Genomic DNA, 24027 nt, shown 5'->3' on the forward strand with positions numbered 1-24027 from the left:
ATTGGCTGACATTTTACACAGGTCTCCAACATACAATTTAATTGTGGTCCAATCCGGACCATATCTTGATATTGCTCTAATAACAGAGCAAATCTTTTCTTTTATCCTATTTTTGCCTAAGAAGAGATGCCGGGAAACAAACTCGACAAATGCGATACATGGTGGAGGGTATATAAAATTCGGCCCGGCCGAACTTAGCACGCATTGGGAAAATTAATTAGATGTATGTCAGGATTCACTGAATAAGGTGAAGCCCAGCGATTCTATTGGTGAACCCTGGATGCATGTATAAGGTATTCTATAACAATTGAAATCAATTTTGACAAATTTGTTTGTATGATAGGGGAATATATGGACGCAATAAGCCAGCGGTTGCCGAAGGATTGCCAGCTATGACCGTTTTAATCAAGACAATGCAAGCACACAAACAACGAGTGCAAATGTTTTCAGCAAGGACCTTATTTGGCAGAATAAGTTGCCCAAATTGCTCTATAATATGATTTAGCTCCCATAAAAACTCCCATAAAAACTTCCGATTAGTTTTCTACGACCCACAGAAGCTTCAATTTGGTGCTTTAAGTACACATATACACTTTGGCAGAATTCATGGTTGTGGGTTAACAATTGGGTTGCCCAAAAAGTAATTGCGGATTTTTCATATAGTCGGCGTTGACAAATTATTTCACAGCTTGTGACTCTGTAATTGCATTCTTTCTTCTGTCAGTTATCAGCTGTTACTTTTAGCATGCTTTAGAAAAAAAGTGTAAAAAAAGTATATTTGATTAAAGTTCATGCTAAGTTTTATTAAAAATGCATTTACTTTCTTTTAAAAAATCCGCAATTACTTTTTGGGCAACCCAATACATTCGGCCCGGCCAAACTTTTTTTGTAAGTACTTATGCTTGGAGGCCACCGTAGCGCAGAGGATATCATGTCAGCCTATGACGCTGAACGCCTGGGTTCGAATCCTGGCGAGACCATCAGAAAACATGTTCAGCGGTGGTTTTCCCCTCCTAATGCTGGCAACATTTGTGAGGTACTATGCCATGTAAAACTTCTCTCCAAAGAGGTGTCGCACTGCGGCACGCCTTTTGGACTCGGCTATAAAAAGGAGGCCCCATATCATTGAACTAAAAACTTGAATCGGAAGGCACTCATTGATATGTGAGAAGTTTGCCCCTATTTCTTAGTGGAATGTTCATGGGCAAAATTTGCATTTGGTCTATGAATTCGCTCGGAGGGCTTAGGGTCGTTTAAGTTTGCATATTAGATGTACTTCATTCTTAAAAAATTTTATTTGAGCTCGATATTTCCATGGAGATTTTGGGAGTGGGAAGGCCTTTAAGGTGGTGGTGTGGACCCCCAAGGAGGACTCCCGAAAGTGGGTATGAATATCATGCTACCAAATACCTTTAATTTGAACCCCGTATTGCCATGATCGGTAAATATGTATGTCCGATTTAGGGGTATTTTTGGGGGTAAGGTGGTCCCCAGATACTTAGTGCTGAAAAAATATCAGCATCGTGCTCTACTCTCAAGGACATTTATTTAAACCCCATATTGCCATTGGTTTAGGGAGAGTCTCATATATGGCTCCAGGATGGTGCCAGGAAAATGGGATTGGGGGTATTTTCTGAGACACCTGACATCGATCTTTGAGACTGCCGGGCGAGTGTATATGGTCTGTGAGGCGGAAGCCTGTGACATTTCGATATAGGGGCGAGATGGGAATCTGTACATGAATGACAAACTATCAGGACACCCTGGCCTACCGTCGATCGAAGGAGGACGAAGGAACTGTGGGCCTTTGATAGGGTATCCAACTCTATTGTTTCCTCTATTGTCCCCCAAACACTTGACCTCAAAATTGGTCATCTAATTCAAATACCTTTCATTTGATCCACATTGACATGGTCTGTAAATATGTCCGATTTAATGATGTTTATGGCAGTGGGGTGGTCTCCCAAGCACTTGGCCCTGAAAATGTATCAGCATCGTGCTCTACTCTCAAATATCATTTATTTGAACCCCATATCGTTATTGGTCTCAAAATTGGATATCAAATTTGTTTTATAATCTCAAATACCTTTCATTTAAGCCCCTTATTGCAAAAGACAGTATATCAGTATACAATCAATATCGAGCTCCACTCTCTTTAAGACCCAAATTGTCATGATGAGCAAATACGTCCTTTATGGGGGTTCTTAGGGAAGGGGACGTCCCCTAGACAGTTTGTCCCAAATGTTGATATAAGGATCGAGGACTACTTCATTTGAGCCCCATATTTCCATAGTCGGCAAACATGTTCGGTTTGGGGGGTGTTTTGGGAGTTGGGGCGGCCACTCAGTGACTTGGCCCTGAAAATATATATCAGATTCGTGTTGTACTCTAAAATACTTCATATTTGAGCCCCATATGGTCAGCAAATACGTCCTATTTGGTTAATGTTATGGGCGTGGTGTGGCTCCATAGACACTTTTACCCGAATATTGATATCAGATTCGTACTTTACTACCCAAGGCCTTTTTTTCATTTGAGACCCATATTACAATGGTCGTAAATTTATCCTCTTTGGGGGGTATTTTCGGGGAGGGGCGGCCCCCCAAACACTGGTCCCACATTTGGCTATCAGATTCGTATTCTTCGCTCAAATACCTCTCATTTCAGCCCCATATTGCCATGGTTAGTAAATAAGTCCTGTTTGGGGGTTGAAGTGATCTCCCGACAATAAGATTTCAGATACGCTTTCAAATCTCGAATGCCTTTTGTTCTCGTGATTGATGTACATATTTATTTAGTGGGTTTTAGGGGTGGGGCGGCCTCCCTAAGTACCCCATATGAAATTTGAAAACTAAATTTTGGTTTTTAAGTTACTATAAGAAAGCACACAAAATTTAAACCTTAACTTAAATCGCACCACCCATCTCCGAGATCTGGCGTTTCTGAGAATTTGTGTAAGATATCACAAAATGTAGTACCCTATTTTCACCTCGGGATCATTATGCACATTCTATGAAAATTTCACGAAAATCGGATACGCCTCTAGAGGGCGCAATTAGTATCCGATGATGATCAGATTTGGATCATGGTATAGTTACTGAAAGTCATAACAAAACATCTCATGCAAAATTTCAACCAAATCGGATAAGAATTGCGCCCTCTAGAGGCTCATAAACTTAAGATTCGAGATTGGTTTATATGGTAGTTATGGATCATACTTGGCATTGTTAGTGGAAGTCGTAACAAAACACCTCATGCAATTTTTCAGTCAAATTGGATAAGAATTTGTCCCCTCTAGAGGCTCAAGAATTAAAGATTCGTGATTGGTCCTTTATAATCCCAACTAACCTACACTAATAGCAAGTATTTGTGCCAAATAAAGGGTGATTTTTTTGAGGTTAGGATTTTCATGCATTAGTATTTGACAGATCACGTGGGATTTCAGACATGGTGTCAAAGAGAAAGATGCTCAGTATGCTTTGACATTTCATCATGAATAGACTTACTAACGAGCAACGCTTGCAAATCATTGAATTTTATTACCAAAATCAGTGTTCGGTTCGAAATGTGTTCATTCACCGTAACGTTGCGTCCAACAGCATCTTTGAAAAAATACGGTCCAATGATTCCACCAGCGTACAAACCACACCAAACAGTGCATTTTTCGGGATGCATGGGCAGTTCTTGAACGGCTTCTGGTTGCTCTTCACTCCAAATGCGGCAATTTTGCTTATTTACGTAGCCATTCAACCAGAAATGAGCCTCATCGCTGAACGGTGAATGAACACATTTCGAACCGAACACTGATTTTGGTAATAAAATTCAATGATTTGCAAGCGTTGCTCGTTAGTAAGTCTATTCATGATGAAATGTCAAAGCATACTGAGCATCTTTCTCTTTGACACCATGTCTGAAATCCCACGTGATCTGTTAAATACTAATGCATGAAAATCCTAACCTCAAAAAAATCACCCTTTATCAAGCACGTATGTAGTTCTACTCCTCGACCTAGATAAACAGATTGACGGATATGGCTAAATCGACTTGGTATGTTAAGAGGATCAACAATATATATACTTTGTTGGATCTCAGATAAATATTTCGATGTGTTAAAAACGGAATGACGAAGTTAGTAAACCCCCACCCTATGGTGGAGGGTATAAAAAAGGGAGAAATGAGCTTCTTCGAACCATGGGGAAGGCTATGCAGCACTAATGGGTCTTGAGTCTTCAAGGGGTGGCGAGCAACAAGGCTGCTCAGGAACTGACCAGGAACGTACAAGCAATGCGTGTGCTATGATTTTAAGGAGCCCTCGCTTGTGCGCACTTTTTGGTAGGGTGGAAGAATGAGGCGCTGGCTGGTGTTGTGGAATGCCGGATGGCGAAGACCCTGTGTTCGAGTATATCACAAAGCAGGACATCGCTTATCCTGCAACTGAGGAAGCTTGACTTCGGATTACTGATAGCAGTCCTGACTAAGCAGTCCTTGCAAAGTGAGATCTGTGACGTCGCTGTGGACACGGAGAAACGGAGTTGTGCAGGGCGTACGTTGGCGAGGAAGATATGGAGACGGTGGAGTACTTTTTGTTTCAGTAGCGGCCGGATCATTCTCTCACCGACCGGCCGGATCATTCTCTCACCGATGAAAGCTTCTACCTTGTCCGCCTGGTTTCCGATTTTTTATCTTGTGCGTTTCCATTTTTCTGTCGTTTCTGCTGTCTTGCACCTTACTGGAGTGTATCTCCATATTCTTAATCTTGAAATGTACAGGAGTCAGAACGAAGTGCGGAAATTGTACCAAAGAATTAAACATCAAACCGATGACTTTGGTGCAGGCACATCCTCCTGCAGATACAAATATAGTATGGTAACTGACACAGATAGTGTGTTGGGAATATGGAAAGAATATTTTACCCAACGGCTAGTGTTCGACGATTGCAGCGAACCAGAATCCCTGATGATGGTATAGAATGTTTACCTCCTAGTCAGAACGAGGTCCAAGTAACAGTGTCTCGACTAAAGAACAACAAGGCAGCAGGAACCGACGGGTTACCCGCTGAACTATTTAAGACCGGAGCCGACACGCTGATAAGGCATATGCATCAGCTAATCTACGCAATCTAGCTAGAAGAAAGCATACCCGATGATGTGAACCTCAGCATAGTATGTCCCGTACATAAAAAGGAGACAAGACGGAATGTGCCAACTACAGAGGAATAAGTCTCCGTACCATTGCATACAAGAGACTCTCGAGCATAGTATGTGAAAGATTAAAACCTTAAGTCAATGAGATAATAGGACCCTATCAATGCGGCTTTAGACCTGGTAATTCCACCATAGGCCAGATATTCACACAGCGTCAAAGGAAAGGAATGGAACAGATATTCAAACTGGAAAAGACCCGAGAAGGACAAATCAACACCTACCTCTGTTGATTATAAAGCCGCTTTCGATAGCCCTGTAAGTTCAACGGTATTTCAACCATGTCTGAGTTTGGTATTCCTGCAAAATTAATAAGATTGCAGGATGACACTTGCTGAAACACTTTCCTCAGTAAGAATGGGAAAGAATCTCTCCGAACCATTCAATACCAAACGAGGTTTCAGACAATGAGACAGCCTATCGTGTGATCTCTTTAATATCCTGTTGGAGGAGATTATACGAGATGCAGATGTGAATAGATATGGCACACTAATCACAAGAGAACACATGCTACTCGCCTATGCCGACCGAAAGTAGTAACTGCTGCCTTTGAAAGAATCGAAAGAGAGTCAGTGAAAATGGGTCTGGCAGTAAATGGAGATAAGACGAAATGGATGGTTTCAACTCCCAAAAAAGCCTTGCACAACCGAACAGATAAAGAAAATGAACAAAGTTGGGAACCACAACTTTAAGATAGTCAATATCTTTATCTACCTCGGCACCGCCGTTACCGAAACAAATGACACCAGTTTTGAAATAAAGCCAAGAATAATACTGGCAAACAGATGCTACTTTGGATTAAGTAGGCAGTTTAGAAACAAGGCTACCTCTTGACAGACGAAGAAAACACTATACAAGAGCCTGATACTACCAGTGCTGTTATATGGTTCTGAAGCATGGGTAATTGTGAAAGCAGACGAGGCAGTGCTTGGAGTGTTTGAGAGAAAGACACCAGTTTTGAAATAAAGCGAAGAATAATACTGGCAAACAGATGCTACTTTGGATTAAGTAGGCGGTTTAGAAACAAGGCCACCTCTTGACAGACGAAGAAAACACTATACAAGAGACTGGTGCTACCCGTGATGTTGGCTCCGAGGCCTGTGTACTTGTGAAAGCAGACGAGGCAGCGCTTGGAGTTTTTGAGAGAAAGATTCTGCGTAAAGTATATGGACCAATTTGCGTTAATGGAGAATATATAATCTAGCGACATCTAACGTAACCTTGTTGTTGTTGTTTTTGTAGCAGTTTATTGTGTAATATCTTTCGTCTGCTTGATTCTGTTGAGTGTCAAGACCCAGGAACTCCGCGACTAAGATGGGGTGCGTCCACAGGGATCTGGGTCTGAGTCGAGTGGGTCTGGCCGGGCAGTTAAACAGGTGACGTGTATCGTGCGGTCCCTGGTTACAATCGGGACATACATCTTGCACGTCGGCATCAATCCTAGCTCTGTGGGAATTGAGGCGGCTGCATCTGCCGGAACGTAATTGAGCCAGAACCACTCTGGTTTGCCGGGGGAGGTCGATTTCTTCGGGTGCAATGGGTGGCGGTCGTTCTCCAAGGACTACATTCACCCGGTAGCCAATTAACGCGTCTGCTACCGTGTCTGCATGAATGTTGTTCAGACCCGCTTGATATGCCGCTTGATCTAGAGGTTCTCTCTTGTAGCGCTGGACCTCACGCTCTAGATCGTGTAGACCAATCTTCAGGCTTCTGGGCGGTGGGTATCTATCCACAAGATGATGATTTGGATGATTTCTGCGATAACAGCCCAAAAGGTATTGCTTAGACAGCATGTAGTTATGTCTTCGCACTGGTAGGATCTTTGTCTCCTGATGGAGGTGGTCCACATGAGAACTAAGCAGACAGCCCGTCGCAGTTCGGAGGGCGGCATTCTGACAGATCTGAATATTATTCCACTGCGTGTCACAAAGTTGACGTGACCACACTGGCGCTGCATAACTTACCACAGACCGGCCAATTGCTTTGTACGTGGTCAACAAGGTTTCTTTGTCTGCACCCCAAGTGCTGCCAGCGAGTGACTTGAGGACCTTGTTTCTACTTTTGACTTTATTGCAGATTGCTGTGGCATGTGGGGAGAAAGTGTAGGAGCTGTCAAATGTGACGCCAAGTATTTTGGGACACTTGATGGTCGGAATCATTTCTCCATCGACCATCACAGTCAGCTCAGAATTCACCTCACGCGTATTTGTAGTGAACAGTGTGGCTGAAGATTTGGTGGCGGATATCTTCAGATTTCTTGCAGCGAAATATGAGGCAAGCTCGTTGAGGTAGACGTTCAAAATATCGCAGATGTCATCAATGGGTGGGGGGCCTGATGCCATGATCGTACAGTCGTCCGCATATGATACGATCTCTATGCCGTCTGGAGGAGGTGGGATGGAGGAGAGGTAGAGGTTAAACAGAGCCGGAGATATCACCCCACCTTGGGGAACTCCCTGTTTCACTCTACGGTGTTTTAACTTCTTATCCCTAAATTCCACAAATGACTGGCGGCCACACAGATAATTCGCGACCCAACGTTTCAGGCCTGGCTAGAGGGACGTGTTGGCGATGTCCTCAAATAATTTGGCATGGCTGACCGTGTCGAATGCCTTCGATAGGTCCAGTGCCACGAGGACCGTCCTATCACATAGCCTGGGTTGATTGAAGCCACGGCAGATGTGTGTGGTGATGGCATGCAAAGCTGTTGTTGTGCTGTGCAGTCTCCGAAATCCGTGTTGATGCTCGGCGAATGGAAATTCTCCTACGAGGCTCGGGAGGAGTAATGCCTCAAGCGTCTTAGCCACTGGTGAGAGAAGGGAGATCGGTCTGTACGACTCCCCCAAACTCGGGTCTTTACCAGGCTTCAGTAGCGGGATCACTCTGCCCATTTTCCAGACATCGGGAACTATAAGAGTGTTCAATGACAGGTTAAGGACAGTGGTAAGGTACTCAACTCCAGGTAAATCCAGATTCTTCAGCATCATTGTAGAGATTCCGTCGGGGCCCAACGCCTTGGTAGGTTTGGCGCCACGAATGACATTCGTAACTTCGCCCACGGTAAATTGTGGTGGCTGTTCATCGGCTCGGAGACCACGAATACGGCGAATGGCTCCCCTCCTTGCCCTGTCTCTCTCGGGATGCACAATAAATTGACGGTTGAACAACCTGGCGCATCTCTTCGGATCAGTCACGGTTAACTCGCCGAAAGTGACTGAGGTCCTGTCGTCCCGTCTACCGGGGTTCGAGAGAGATTTAACAGTGGCCCACAATTTGCCTGCACCGGTGCCTAAGTTACATTGCTCCAAGTGTTCCAGCCACAAATTCCGCTTATGTTCATTGACTACCCTGTTTATTTCCAGATTCAGCTCGCTGATTCTGAGGTTAGCGGGGTCCATAGCACGAATCCCATCACGCTCGTCTGCGAGTACCACTGCTTGCGCCGGGAAATTGGGTCGCACTTGCGGTATTCGACCGGCTGGTATAAAGCGAGCGGCTGCTGCGTTGATGATGTCTCGGATTTTCCTCTCGGCCACAAGCACATCAAAGGGGGGTGGCAGTTCATTGAAGCGGCGATTGGTATACTCTCTGAAGCCAGTCCAATTGGCCTTCTTGTAATTGATGAACGTCGGCGCTCAGAGGTTATGAAGTCGGGTGGTCGGTCGATGGTGAGGATTATGGGGAGGTGGTCTGACCCCAAAGAGATGACGGCTTGCCAGGATACGTCACTCAGGAGATCAGGGGATGCGATTGAGATGTCTGGCGAGCTGCTGCACCTCCTCGTAATCCTAGTGGGGGCATCCTCATTCACCGTGCAAAACGTGGAGCTATCTATCTGCTCTGCCAAAGCTATGCCACGCTGGTCGTTACCTAGGGGAGAATGCCATGACGAGTGATGTGCATTAAAATCCCCCAGAACCAGACGACTATGGCCAGATAGCAACCCACTTATGTCGGGGCTGTAGGCCTGGCCATTAATCGGGACACAGCTACCAACCGGCGGTATATACACGTTGTATATCTCTTTCTCGGCAGTACCAGACCTGACTGCTACCCCCATACATTCCATGTATGGGTCACTAGCGTCAAGCGCAGGCGAGATAGGTCTATACTGCACGGAATGGTGTATAACGAAGGCCAATCCCCCACCTCCATTCCTTGAGCGATCCTTACGTAGCACATTGTAGCCGTGACAACTGTGCAAGCTGCAGGTGTTAGTCAGCTTTGTCTCCTGGATCGCTGCGACCGATATGCTCTTCCGACTCATAAAATCTACAATCTCATCAATCTTGCCTCGCAGTCCATTGCAGTTTAACTGCAAGAACGATACATTTCCCGACACTGGCCTGGCAATAGTAGGGCTAGGGTGCTGTCGTTGCATAAATTGCCGTACGGGAGAGGTCGGGGGGGTCACATAGTCCGACGACGAGGACGCCGAAGGCGACGACGGCGACGCTTGTGACCCACTGCTGGCTATGTTCGCACAGCACCTAGCGACATAGCCAGTATGACTATACTCCCGTAGCGAAGTTAGGCCAGAGCAAAAACGGAAATGTACCCACTCCAAGCACCGGTTACACCTCACCGACACTGACCGATGATGAAGGCGGTTCTGGCAAACGGAACAGAACCAGGGTCCGGGGTTCTTTTCAATCCCGGCACGGACCAGAAGCATACGGAGAAGGCACTCCGGGATGTGCCTCTCCCATGACGAAAAAAGACGAACACGTACACTGAGGCGGCAGCCCTTGCCGATGGAGATTCCATCGGGTCAATCCGGTGCGTACAACCGGCTGCCATGGGATTGAACGTAACCTTACCATGGTTGGGTTGGTTTTTGATTAAATCAAAAAGCTTTTTTTTGTTTTTGCAAACACTAAATAGAAATGAGAAACATAAGATTCATATATGTATTTTGTTTATTTAATTAAAAAAGTTTTGTTGTATAATTTTTCTTTTTATTTTAAGAGTATTGCAAAACAATTTCATTATTGTTAGTTTTACCGAGTATTGAGTATTCTCTTGTTCTGAATGGAAGATGTAAAAATGCGCAAAGATTTACAATTTTGATTATAATGCCAATTGTTATATGAATGGAAGAATTTCGACAAAATTGGCAATTATAAAAACATAAAAAAAAGACTTTATATGCCAACGTATATGTATGTATGTATGGTATGCATGCATTAATGTTTAAATTTAAAAAAAAGTATATATTTATAAAAAAAAATTAAAGTACAAAGGTAAAATTGTATGAACGGAAGACATTAGATCATATAAGGCTCACTTTTGATTTTTTGTTTTGTTTTTCTTTTTACTTTAATTAATATTAAGTAGTAATGAAAGGCAAAATGGATGAATGAATGAATTCGTATGTATGTATGTTCGGTATGCTTGTATGACAAAGTACGAGTACTTACTAAGTAGTTTAGTTCTTTAGGAAATATTGTGTAAAAATAATGTCATTTTGTAAACTTATATCAGTTTGAAGCATAGATCCTCTTCAAACAGAGAAGTCAGCGATGAGTTCATGTCATTGATGACCATGTTGTTGGTGGGATAAGTACAGCTTGCTGCAATATTTGTCTGGCCAGCCACAGGGGCAGCAGCGGCGGCAGCAGGAGCAACACCACCCCCTGCTGCGGCAACTGGGCCCATAGCCGGATTGTTGGGGTCGCAATATAAAGCATTCTCATTGGGAGCATTCTTGTTGGAGGACTTCAACCAGCTCTGGCAGTTCTGCACATATTCCAGAGTACGCTGATAGGCATCAGTTTGCATGGCATTGCCCGCATTGTTCGCGTATGAGGGATTGGTACTGCTCTCATTGTGAAAGGTGGTTGAGGAAATGCTGGTGTATTGATTGTAGGCGCTGGTGCCGGCGGGATTATTGGTGCATACAGCCGGTGACATTTGTGATTGGGATATATCGTTACATTGTATTTCATGGGGCGCATGGCGAACTCCAGCCGTTTGCCCCTGTTCAGTTCTCCAATCCACTAGGCTGGTCATGGAGCTGTCGACTGGATCGTTGTTAGCACAAGTGGCTGCCGTTACTGCTGCGGGACAACTTTCACGCTTTTGGTGACTTGTACTCATGGGATATTGGGAATAGTAATTGGCACAGTCGTAATATGGCGGATATTTCATATAGTGATGGCCATCATAGGAATATATATCGTAGTTCCTATGTGAGTTATTGCCATTGTTGGCAGCCGGTGGGTTTGGAGGCATCATTGTACTGTTATGCATGGGCTGTAAAAATCTCGTCTGATTTGTGTTCATGCCTTGTGTCTCGGCGTTATTGCGTTCGGCATGCTTGGCCACTTGGTTTAGGTATTGCAACATCTCGTCGGGCAGGACTAGTAATTTATTCTCAATCAACTCATCCTCATCCACCTCATCGAGGTTGATCTTCTCATTGGGATGGTGATCCAAAGAGACCTCCATAAGTTCCCTGGCCTCGGCGGACCGGGACCTGTTCACTTGTTCTATGGCTTTGACAAGCTGCGTTGTCAACAGTGAATACGTGAAGGAAGATGGGCAGGACATAATCAATTTCACTGCCTTGGGAGCCTCGGAGAAACGCCTATCCAACAATGGCTTATTCTTAGCCGGCAGCACTGAGGACAATCTCAAAGTACTGGGTATGGAGTAGCGTCCATTTTGCCTTAGATGTCTTAAATATGTGGACGAGAGTAGCGAACACTGCAACTGATGCAAATGCTTTGCTATCAAATGCGACGAAGGTGGAGGGGGTAGATTTGACATTTTCTCCTTGTTGACATTGACAAAGGGATTGTTGAGGTGGTGATCATTTCTATAGCCTTGGCCCATGTGGGCCATCATGGGATCCTGATCGACACGCTCCCTTATGGGATTCATTTGCGCCGTATTCATGTTATACATTTGGCTGGAACGCCTCGAACATCCCGGCGAAATGGGATCATATAATGAACCAGCATTAAACGAAGTATGTGGCCTTATGGTCGACATGGAAGACTGATGTGAACACTGACTGCTGCGCCGACTGTTCATGCTGCAATAATAGCTGCTGGTATTCGAGTTTTGGCTGTCTCGCCGCATGGCCTGACTGGAGGGATCCAGTTCGGAAAACTGTTTTGTACAAGATGGCACTGTGGTGGTCTCCTCAACATTTGTTTCCATTTTCAGTTCGGTTATACGCTGATTAAGTTCCCTCATGCCAATGCCCATGCTGGGAGCCCCAAAGTGTTTAGTTTGCAAACGTGACCGCATTCTTTGCGGTGAAGTATCTGCGGCAATTCTCGATGCCCCAACTCCTCCTCCACCTCCGAGCGAATTCATGCGGTCACCGGGACCACCAATGCCCACCATTGTTCGCAGCACCAGTGGCAGTTCGGCTACATCCACCCCATCGGCATATGTTGCCCAATAGCTCTCCTCGTTCGAGGCAAAGTCGCTGTTGGCCGCATACTCATAGCCACCCATTGGGCCATTCCATTCATTGTCTTCGCCTTCGAGTACTTCGGCAACCGCAGCCGATCTGATAATGGGATTTTGGAACATGCCGCGTATATGTGCTTTGGGCGAGGGATTCACATTGAACTCTTTCTTGATGCTTTGGCTGCCCGAGCTGCTGCTGCCTTGGAAATATTCCCGTATGTGGTTGTTCTTCTCATTCAACTTATCATCGCCATCGTATTTGTTTTCATTGAAGCCTTTGTGCCGCTTATTGGCATAGAATTCGGCACCATGCACGCTCTTCACGTGTTTCCTCAATGAGCTGGGATCAGTGTAGCGCTTCAAACAGCCCGGGGCATTGCAGATATAAGGTTTCTGAAATGTTGCAAAGACAAAGCGCAGACAAGTTGTGTTAAGTGCAATACATTTCATGGCAAGAGAAAAATCATTTGAGCAAAGATGAATACATTGCCCAGCTCTCATCCACATAGGTAAGTGGTAAGTAACTTTGGTGTTTAACCATCAAAAAAAACCTACTGCTCTTATGTTGTAAAATGAAATTCGAATCGAAGAGCAAGCATAGCTCAACCAACATGACATTTGCCTCACTTACCTCATTGCTATGCGTGCGGTTTTGATGCTTTGCTCGATCGCTGGCATTGCTAAAAGCTTTAGTGCAACCTGGATATTCGCAAGTGTAAGGTTTTTCTCCTGTGTGGGATCTCAAGTGTGTTTTTAAATTTTCCAAACGAGAATAAGCTTTGCCACATCCTTCAAACTAAACAAACCAAACCAAAAAAAGCAAAGTGAGTAGAGCCATAAACAGAAAAACACCAAAAAATCAAAAATCAAAATACCAACCGTGCATTTGTGCGGCTTCTCCCCCGTGTGACGTCGCATATGCACAACCAGCATGTATTGTGCCTTAAAAGGCTTTTCTCCTCTCGAACAGTTTTCCCAGCGGCATACAAAAGTTTTCTTATTATTTTGTATATGGTGGTTGTTGATGTGACGCACCAAGTCTTCCAAGTTGCCAAACTCAATTTCACAATCCTTCCAATGGCAATTGGTTTCCTCAAAGTCCAAAGGTTCATCTTTCAGGTCGGTGGTATCTGCACTGGCACAATCATAGTGTGGTGTGGCATTGGGCGAAGGTTCACTTTGAGGTTTGCTGTTTTTGTTTTCATGGCATTGGCCAGAGAATTTTGTATAGCACTTTCGTGATTTTTTGTTTTCCACAGCTGAAGCACTGTCAGCTTCCTGAAGTGTGACATCACTACATGACGAGGAAATGGGTTCGACTGGAAGACGTGGTGGTTCCTCATGATGCTAAATGAACAACAGTGAATAGAAATAAACAGTGAAGAGAAGTTAGAAGTTACAGTGAATGGAAGTTAGAAGTTTAACAAATAATTTAAGTATAAAATACGAATTAAGGAAAACTATTCCCTTGGCCTCAATAAAAGAAAAGGTTTTAAAAAACACAAGTAAAAGCGTGCTAAGTTCGGCCGGGCCGAATCTTATATACCCTCCACCATGGATCGCATTTGTCGAGTTCTTTTCCCGGTATCTCTTCTTAGGCAAAATAAAGGATATAAGAAAAGATTTGCTCTGCTATTAGAGCGATATCAAGATATGGTCCGGATTGGACCACAATTAAATTATATATTGGAGACCTGTGTATAATGTCAGCCAATTCGAATACGAATTAAGCTCTTTGGGGGCTCAAGAAGTAAAATAGAGAGATCGATTTATATGGGAGCTGTATCGGGCTGTAGACCGATTCAGACCATAATAAACCCGTATGTTGATGGTCATGAGAGGATCCGTTGTACAAAATTTCAGGCAAATCGGATAATAATTGCGACCTCTAGAAGCTCAAGAAGTCAAGATCGCAGATCGGTTTATATGGCAGCTATATCAGGTTATAAACCGATTTGAAACTTATTTGACACAGTTGTTGAAAGTAAGAATAAAATATGTCATGCAAAATTTCAGCGAAATCGGATAGGAAATGCGCCCTTTAGAAGCTCAAGTAGTCAAGTCCCCAGTTCTGTTTATATGACAGCTATATCAGGTTATAAACCGATTTGAACCAAACTTGGCACAGTTGTTGGATATCATAACAAAATAAGTTGTGAAAAATTTCATTCCAATCGGATAAGAATTGCGCACTCTAGAGGCTCAAGAAGTCAAGACCCAAGATCGGATTATATGGCAGCTATATCAGGTTATGAACCGATTTGAAACATACTTGGCACAGCTGTTGAATATCATAACAGAACACGTCGTGCAAAATTTCATTTGAGTCGGATAAGAATTGCACACTCTAGATGCTCAAGAAGTCAAGACCCAAGATCGGTTTATATGGCAGCTATATCAAAACATGGACCGATATGGCCCATTTACAATACCAACCGACGTACACTAATTAGAAGTATTTGTGCAAAATTTCAAGCGGCTAGCTTTTCTCCTTCGGAAGTTAGCGTGCTTTCGACAGACAGACGGACGGACGGACATGGCTAGATCGACATAAAATGTCGCGACGATCAAGAAGATATATACTTTATGGGGTCTCAGACGAATATTTCGAGTAGTTACAAACAGAATGACGTAATTAGTATACCCCCCCATCCTATGGTGGAGGGTATAAAAATTTTTAAACTGACCCTGGGTAAATCCTGCAAAGGACCTACAAAATAGGTAGAATGGTGGGCAAAATACTTTTTGAAGGCTTTCCCATTTATTATTGCAGCAGCAAATAGCAGTAGTTTGAGAAAATCAGACCTCTCACCATACCAGGTAAGGTGGCTCAGTCTGTTTGGCGGAGCCGGTACCTAGGTAAAGGACAATGAAGCAAATCATACCAAGCAACACCATTGGAATTGTTCAAAATCCTTAATTAAGTAAAAGATCGAGGACATCGATTATCCTGAGGCTGAGGAACATGACTTAGTACTGCTAGTATATGGGTTACAGGTGTAACGACAGGTTTTTGACGTCGCAATGGACACAGGTAGAGTGCCTATGATGCTCTATAGGACAAGGCGAGTTATTGGCGCGTTAAAGTAACCAATGGACATAATGTCCCTGCGGCGATCGGTCCTATAGACCGGAACGAGTTGACTCGCCTAAAGAAGCTTGAGCAGCCACATGCAAATGTGGCTACAACAAAATCATCTATCTTACTGCAGTCTCTTGTTATTCTGTTGAGGCCTAAATTGACTGGCTGGACCATAATCTCCCCGGTGAGAGTTTCTACTCGGTCTACTTTTTTCCCTGCATTTTTGTCTCTTTTGTGTTGGTTTCCGGGTATGTAATTTCTGCTGGGATATGTCTCTGTATGCGTTTCCCCTACTTTTTTTCCCCTTCTACATTCTTCTAGGTCGAACAAAATGGACCTAAGGACTCAAAGTGCCCTCCAACTAAATCTGCTGACTAAGGGGAAACTCTTATGCATCCCTATTGAAGGACTACGCCCCAATAAATCACTCATGCGTAATCCCGGCACGGGATAGCTGTGTGCACCACACAAGCTGAAACTTTGAGGTCCGATCTGTGTGGTGTTCTTTGCTCTCACGAGAAGCTTAGCTGCGAGCTACCGGGCGCGTTCACAAGTTGCGGATAGTGGAATGGAGTAGCTGCAACGGCAGTCGCGGACAATCAGCGGTATCAAGCGAAGAGTGAGAGGTCGGATAGCACCGGCTCTTGCACAAATACTGAGTGCCTATGATGTTCGATATGACAAGGCGAGTTATTGGCGCCTTTAAATAACCAATGGCCACTTTGTTCCCGCGGTGATCGGTACTTTGGACCAGAACGAGCTTGCTCTCCTACAAGAGCTTCAAGAGGATCGCCACCTCCACATGAAAATGTGGTTACAACAACAACAACTTATGCTTTATTATAAAGCCACTTGAAAAACTGATTGACCATCTTGACCGATTATTTGTAAGCAACTACCAAGATGCCTGAATAAAAGACCAAAAGGTTGACAGTTCGCGATGTGGGGGGTTCCGTAAAAGGGAATTTAGGGAAAGGTGATTTCATTTTGGCAGCCTACTTGTAGTTAGAATCTATGCACAACTCTCTGACGGACAAAACGATCTCCCAAATCTGTTGGCGCACAGGGTCTGAAGGACAGAATTATCAATCCATTACTAGCAGATGGCTAGATTAGGAAGATGGTAACTGTTGGAACTATGCAGGGATAGATTTTTTTCCTTTACTGTGGCTGTTAGTTATCAATGGGATTTGATATTCCGTTGGAGAAAAGAGGGCGAAAATTGTTCCCTTCGCAGACGACATAGCTTTTATAGTGGGAGGCAAATTTCTTTACACTTTTACAGCTTTTGTTCTTGATGGGTTAATACCAAGAGGTTCAATCCAATGGCAGCCGGTTGCACATAACGTATTGTCCCGATGGAAGTCCATTCTCGGCAAGGGCTGCTGCCACAGTGTACAACATACTCCCACAACAACAACAAATGGGTTTGGCAGAACACCCAGAAAGTAGACAATCCTCGAAGTAATACAGCTGTCTCTGTCCCAACAGACAAAACACAAAAGCAAGATTCATGGGCAAAAATATAAATAGAGTAGAAACGTAGAGGAGAGACTCAAGGAAGTAGTGAATGCCGTAACTCGATAGTTAGGATTTGGCAACTTAGGCCGAGGACAATACATTGGATGAGCATAGTTCGACCGTGTTAACTTATAGGTGTTGGTATCGAGCTCTAGACAGAGAGTTCTACTAAGGCAGATGGGAGCATCGCGACAGTTCCGATTTCTGGAAAAATAAACTTACTTTGATGCCACTTTACTTCGAGGTTCAACCTAAAATTGAAGGTAGGACCCACCACACAGACTGTTCTTTAATGAACGGTATCCTACCGATTAGGAGGGTTTGTTATGGCGGCTCTTCGCTGGGCAGTCTGTATAAACAGATGGGTTCGAAATGGACAAAGTTACTGGGACAGGGGGTTTATTGAGTTCTGAAGAGCTAAAAACTGATTGGTGAGTGGAACGTTTTTAGTCGGAAATTTTCTCCACGTTGCAGGCTCTAGGTACGATTTTGAAATCTTCCTCCGTCTGTTGTTTCGTAATCTTTTGACAGTCAGGCGGCGTTGTACGTTCTGATTTAAGGTGATATGAGATTGAAGCAAAAATGTTAAGATATTCGCTATTAAATCTTCGCCCAAAACGTACGCTCTGGTTTAAGGCCATTTGAGGTAAAATTTTGTACAGGAGTGCTACAAGTTTCTCCGGACGTTGTTACACATGAACGAGAAGACGTAGTTGTTGTTGTAGCCACATTTCCGCGATCCTCGACAAGCTCCAATGTGAGCAATATCGTTCCGGTACATGGCACAGATCGCCGCGGGAACGTCATGGACATTGGTTATTTAAAGACGCCAATAAATCCCCTTACCATATCCAGTACTATAGTCACTCAGTATTTAGGCAAGAGCTGGTGCCGCCCAACTTCTCAATATCGCTAAATGTACGCGACTGCAATTGCAGCTACTCCTATACGAAACATCCCACTAACCGCTACATGTGGCCGCGCCCCGTAGCTCCCAGCTGAGCTTATCGAAATGTAGTTGAGTGGTTGTACAGAAAGCTTATTGACTACGTATAAGACAATTGGCCTTTTTGTGGTAAACTTTTGTGTGACAATGTGGTCCTGCCAAATGAGCGACACCCAAAGGAATAAAAACCAGACCTGCCAGAAAGCCGCTTTACGACATGCGGTTGCTTGACTCCTTAGTTCTCATGTGGATCACATCCATCAGGTGACAAGGATTATTTCTGTGCGAAGACACAATTACGATCATTTAAATCACCACGATGTGCCCGGCACGGGATAGCTATGGGCACCACACAGGCTGGTATTTTGAGAGCCGATCTGTATGGTGTTTATCGCTGTCACGAGAACTTAGCTGCGAGCTACAGGGCGCGTCCACAGGTTGCGGATAGTGGAATGCTCCATACGACGTAACTGCAACGGTAGTCGTGGACAATCAGCGGTTTCGAGCGTAGAGCGTCAGTGTGAGGCCAGGCGGCACCGGCTTACGATGCTCGATATGTGTTGCTTTCACAGCAGTCATATAAATCACCATCTTGTGGATAAGCAACCACCGCCCAGAGACGAGCGAGAGGTTCAGCGCTATAAGTGAGAATCTCTAAATCAAGCGGCATATCACGCGGGTCTGGACAACATTCACGCAGACACGGTAGCAGATGCGGTGAATAGCTACCGGGTGAATCCACATTCACCCGGTAGCTATTCACCGCATCTGCTACCGTGTCTTGAAGAACGACCGCCAGCCATCGCAACTGAAGAAATTGAGTAGTTCTTGGTCAATTACGATCCGGCAGATGCAGCCGTCTCAACTCTTACAAAGCAAGGATTGATGCCAACGTGCAGGATGTATGTCCCGATCGTGACCTGGGACAACACCTGTTTAACTGCCAAATACAGATCCCTCTGGATACACCCCCTTAGTCGCAGAACCCAGCGAATGATAGAACACAACACCCTGTTACAACAACAGCAATCTGTAGAGCTATGAGCTGGAGGATCCCTCTGTTTAAACAGATGGGCGGCCCAGGCTGGATGGTTGTTGTTGTGTTTATATGGGTAGCTATATCCAAATCTGAACCGATATGGCCCACCGATGGACGGGCCCAGGCTGAATGGCGCACCAAGACAGCGTTGTTTGTTGTGTTTATATGGGTAGCAATATATTTAAATCTGAACCGATATGGTCCATTTGAAAATGATACAAAATTTGAAAGAGATAGCTTCATTAGTTTGACTCTATCGTGATTTCAAAAGACGAACGGAGGAACAGACATGGTTATCCAACTTAGAATATCAAGACGATCAAGAATATATGTAAATATTTTATGGGGTCGAGAGCTATGTTAATATTTTGAATGCCACGACCTTAGCCGTTGGACCTTAAATTGTTGGAAACATTTCCAGCTTTAGTATGATGGACTAAACCCTATGCCTCCTGATGGACCAAAAGCTATGTCTGTCATATTAATGTACGTCTTCTCATCTCGCCAATTGCGTTCTAGCAGAAAACACCAGTGTAGATGATTATGCTTTCTATTCTATATTCTATACAATCCCATGGTAGCCGGTTGTACATAACGGATTGACCCGATGGAGTTCTTCATCGACAAGGGCTGCCGCCTCAGTGTATAACACACTGCTACAACAAAAACAACAACAACAACATTATGCTTTCTATTAAATCACATATCCAAAGGTATTGGCCAGCACTTAATATAAAGACAATTCGTTTACGCAAGAAAATTTTTAATAATTTTTTAATTTAATTTTAAAGCTATCCTAATTGAATTATCCTAGCAAGTTTCCAATTTTTACGTATTTCCCTAACAAATTTCTTGTACTCCAAATGAGAAAAAAATTTTCCCAATCACGAAAAAATCCCCTGTTTGGGAAAATTTCCCCTAATCTGACAACACTAAACGAACACAATGGACCAAAGATTGTTGTTGTTTTAGTTTGTATTGTAACTGAGTCGGCAGCCCTTGCCGATGAAAGAATTCATCGTTGTGTACAACGCCTCAGTGTACAATACACTGCTGCAACAACGAGAAATTCATCAGGTCAATCCGGTATGTACAACCGGCTGCAATGGGATTTAAAGGTTGTTGTTGTTTAAGTAGTGTGTTGTACACAGAGGCGGCAGCCCTTGCCGATGAAGGACCCTCACCAAGGGTTGTTGTTGTTGTTGTAACAGTTTATTGTGTTCTATCTTTCATCTGCTTGATTCTGTTGAGTGTCAAGACCCAGGAACTCTGCGACTAAAATGGGGTGCGTCCACAGGGATCTGGGTCTGAGTCGAGTTGCTCTGGCCGGGCAGTTAAACAGGTGACGTGTATCGTGCGGTCCCTGGTTACAATCGGGACATACATCTTGCACGTCGGCATCAATCCTAGCTCTGTGGGAATTGAGGCGGCTGCATCTGCCGGAACGTAATTGAGCCAGAACCACTCTGGTTTGCCGGGGGAGGTCGATTTCTTCGGGTGCAATGTGTGGCGGTCGTTCTCCAAGGACTACATTCACCCGGTAGCCAATTACCGCGTCTGCATGAATGTTGTTCAGACCCTTGATATGCCGCTTGATGTTGAGGTTCTCTCTTGTAGCGCTAAACCTCACGCTCTAGATCGTGTAGATCTACCTTAAGGCTTCTGGGCGGTGGGTATCTATCCACAAGGTGATGATTTGGATGGTTTCTGCGATAACAGCCCAAAAGGTATTGCATAGACAGCATATAGTTATGTCTTCGCACTGGTAGGATCATAAGAACTGAGAAGACAGCCCGTCGCAGTTCGGAGGGCGGCATTCTGACAGATCTGAATATTATTCCACTGCGTGTCACAAAGTTGACGAGACCACACTGGCGCTGCATAACTTACCACAGACCAGCCAATTGCTTTGTACGTGGTCAACAAGGTTTCTTTGTCTGCACCCCAAGTGCTGCCAGCGAGTGACTTGAGGACTTTGTTTCTACTTTTGACTTTGCAAGAGCTGTTAAATGTGACGCCAAGTATTTTGGGTCAATTGATGGTCGGAATCATTTCTCCATCGACCATCACAGTCAGCTCAGTATTCATCTCACGCGTATTTGTAGTGAACAGTGTGGCTGAAGATTTGGTGGCGGATATCTTCAGATTTCTTGCAGCGAAATATGAGGCAAGCTCGTTGAGGTAGACGTTCAACCTATCGCAGATGTCATCAATGGGTGGGGGGCCTGATGCCATGATCGTACAATCGTCCGCATATGATACGATCTCTATGCCGTCTGGAGGAGGTGGGATGGAGGATAGGTAGAGGTTAAACAGAGCCGGAGATATCACCCCACCTTGGGGAACTCCCTGTTTCACTCTACGGTGTTTCGACTTCTTATCCCTAAATTCCACAAATGACTGGCGACCACACAGATAATTCGCGACCCATCGTTTCAGGCCTGGCTGGAGGGACGTGTTGGCAATGTCCTCAAATAATTTGGCATGGTTGACCGTGTCGAATACCTTCGATAGGTCCAGTGCCACGAGGACCGTCCTATCACGTGGCATGGGTTGATTAAAGCCACGGCAAATGTGTGTGGTGATGGCATGCAAAGCAGTTGTTGTGCTGTGCAGTCTCCGAAATCCATGTTGATGCTCGGCGAATGGAAATTCTACTACGAGGCTCGGGAGGAGTAATCCCTCAAGCGTTTTTGCCACTGGTGAGAGAAGGGAGATCGGTCTGTACGACTCCCCCAAACTCGGGTCTTTTCCAGGCTTCAGTAGCGGGATCACTCTGCCCATTTTCCAGACATCGGGAACTATAAGAGTGTTCAATAACAGGTTGAGGACAGTTGTACGGTACTCAACTCCAGGTGAATCCAGATTCTTCAACATAAATGTAGAGATTCCGTCGGGACCTAACGCCTTGGAAGATTTAGCGTCACGGATGACATTCGTAACTTCGCCCACGGTAAATTGGGATGGCTGTTCATTGGCTCGGAGACCACGAATACGGCGAATGGCTCTCCTCCTTGCCCTGTCTCTCTCGGGATGCACAATAAATTGACGGTTGAACAACCTGGCGCATCTCTTCGGATCAGTCACGGTTATCTCGCCAAAATTGACTGAGGTCCTGTCATCCCGTCTACCGGGGTTCGAGAGTGACTTAACAGTGGCCCACAGTTTGCCTACACCGGTGCCTAAGTTACATTGCTCCAAGTGTTACAGCCACAAATTCCGCTTATGTTCGTTGACTACCCTGTTTATTTCCAGATTCAGCTCGCTGATTCTGGGGTTAGCGGGGTCCATACCACGAATCTCATCACGCTCGTCTGCGAGTACCACTGCTTGCGCCGGGAAATTGGGTCGCACTTGGGGTATTCGACCGGCTGGTATAAAGCGAGCGGCTGCTGCGTTAATGATGTCTCGGAATTTCCTTTCGGCCACAAGCACATCAGAGGGGGGTGGCAGTTCATTGAAGCGGCGATTGGTATACTCTCTGAAGCCAGTCCAATTGGCCTTCTTGTAATTGATGAACGTCGGCGCTCAGAGGTTATGAAGTCGGGTGGTCGGTCGATGGTGAGAATTATGGGGAGGTGGTCTGACCCCAAAGAGATGACGGCTTGCCAGGATACATCACTCAGGAGGTCAGGGGATGCAATTGAGATGTCTGGCGAGCTGCTGCACCTCCTCGTAATCCTAGTGGGGGCATCCTCATTCACCGTGCAATCTATCTGCTCTGTCAAAGCTATGCCACGCTAGTCGTTACCTAGGGGAGAATGCCATGACGTGTGATGCGCATTAAAATCCCCCAGAACCAGACGATTATGGCCAGATAGCAACCCACTTATGTCGGGGTTATAAGCCTGGCCATTAATCGGGACACAGCTACCAAGCGGCGGTATATACACGTTGTATATCTCTATCTCGGCAGTACCAGACCTGACTGCTACCCCCATACATTCCATATAGGGGTCACTAGCGTCAAGCGCAGGCGAGATAGGTCTATACTGCATGGAATGGTGTATAACGAAGGCCAATCCCCCACCTCCATTCCATGAGCGATACTTACGTTGCACATTGTAACCGTGACAACTGTGCAAGCTGCAGGTGTTGGTCAGCTTTGTCTCCTGGATCGCTGCGACCGATATGCTCTTTCGACTCATAAAGTCTACGAACTCATCGATCTTGCCACGCAGTCCGTTGCAGTTTAACTGCAAGAACGAGTAGTTCTGTTTGCAGTAGGGAAGAAAGGGGAAGGCTTTCTTTTTTCCATTTACCATCCCCCTCTCTCACCCTCTCTTACAAACTAAGAATTGCTCCTGGTAAAAATAACAAGTGCAAACAGAGAGACATAATCCTTTTTTCAATAAAAATGTAAAAAAGTTTCCATGGTGGTCAAAGACCTTATTACTTTAGAAATTGCAGAAGATTTCCATTACTCCATAATTAAGCTTTATTCCCCTTTGTGTCTTGATGAAGTTATCTACATGCATATCCAATCTAATTCTTCATAAATCGATTCATACTACAACCCTTTGTATGGTCTTCTTTTCATTTGAATTTTGAACCCCTTAATAGATTCATTCATGCTTTGAAACATTTTATCTAACACACCATTATGGAGGGCTGGGGTAAAAATCAAGCAATATACATATATTATGTTCGCGTGAGCCACAAAATATGTTTCGATATGCACAACAACAACGTGTATACCTGAAATACATACATAAATTATACGATTGTCGACGGTGTTGTTTTTTATGATGACATTCCAATCGCTTTCTGTTATCTGATGGCCCATATAAAATATGTCCACTACAACATATTA

The 24027-nt window shown here is 44.6% G+C and overlaps 1 protein-coding gene across 2 annotated transcripts in view; it reads right to left on the reverse strand.

The window, feature by feature from the left end:
• Positions 1-10557: 10557 nt before the first annotated feature.
• Positions 10558-24027, reverse strand: part of LOC106083569 (transcriptional activator cubitus interruptus) — a 28189-nt gene continuing 14719 nt past the window's right edge. For both annotated transcript variants that reach the window (XM_013246683.2, XM_013246682.2), the window contains exons 7-9: positions 13506-13973; positions 13258-13422; positions 10558-13019 (exon numbers count right to left, since the gene is read on the reverse strand). In XM_013246683.2, the coding sequence (XP_013102137.2) occupies positions 10677-13019; positions 13258-13422; positions 13506-13973 (2976 nt within the window). In that variant the 3' untranslated portion in view covers positions 10558-10676. The remainder of the gene's footprint in view (positions 13020-13257; positions 13423-13505; positions 13974-24027) is intronic.

The sequence above is a fragment of the Stomoxys calcitrans genome, chromosome 4 (assembly GCF_963082655.1).
Source record: "Stomoxys calcitrans chromosome 4, idStoCalc2.1, whole genome shotgun sequence".
Classification (NCBI taxonomy): domain Eukaryota; kingdom Metazoa; phylum Arthropoda; class Insecta; order Diptera; family Muscidae; genus Stomoxys; species Stomoxys calcitrans.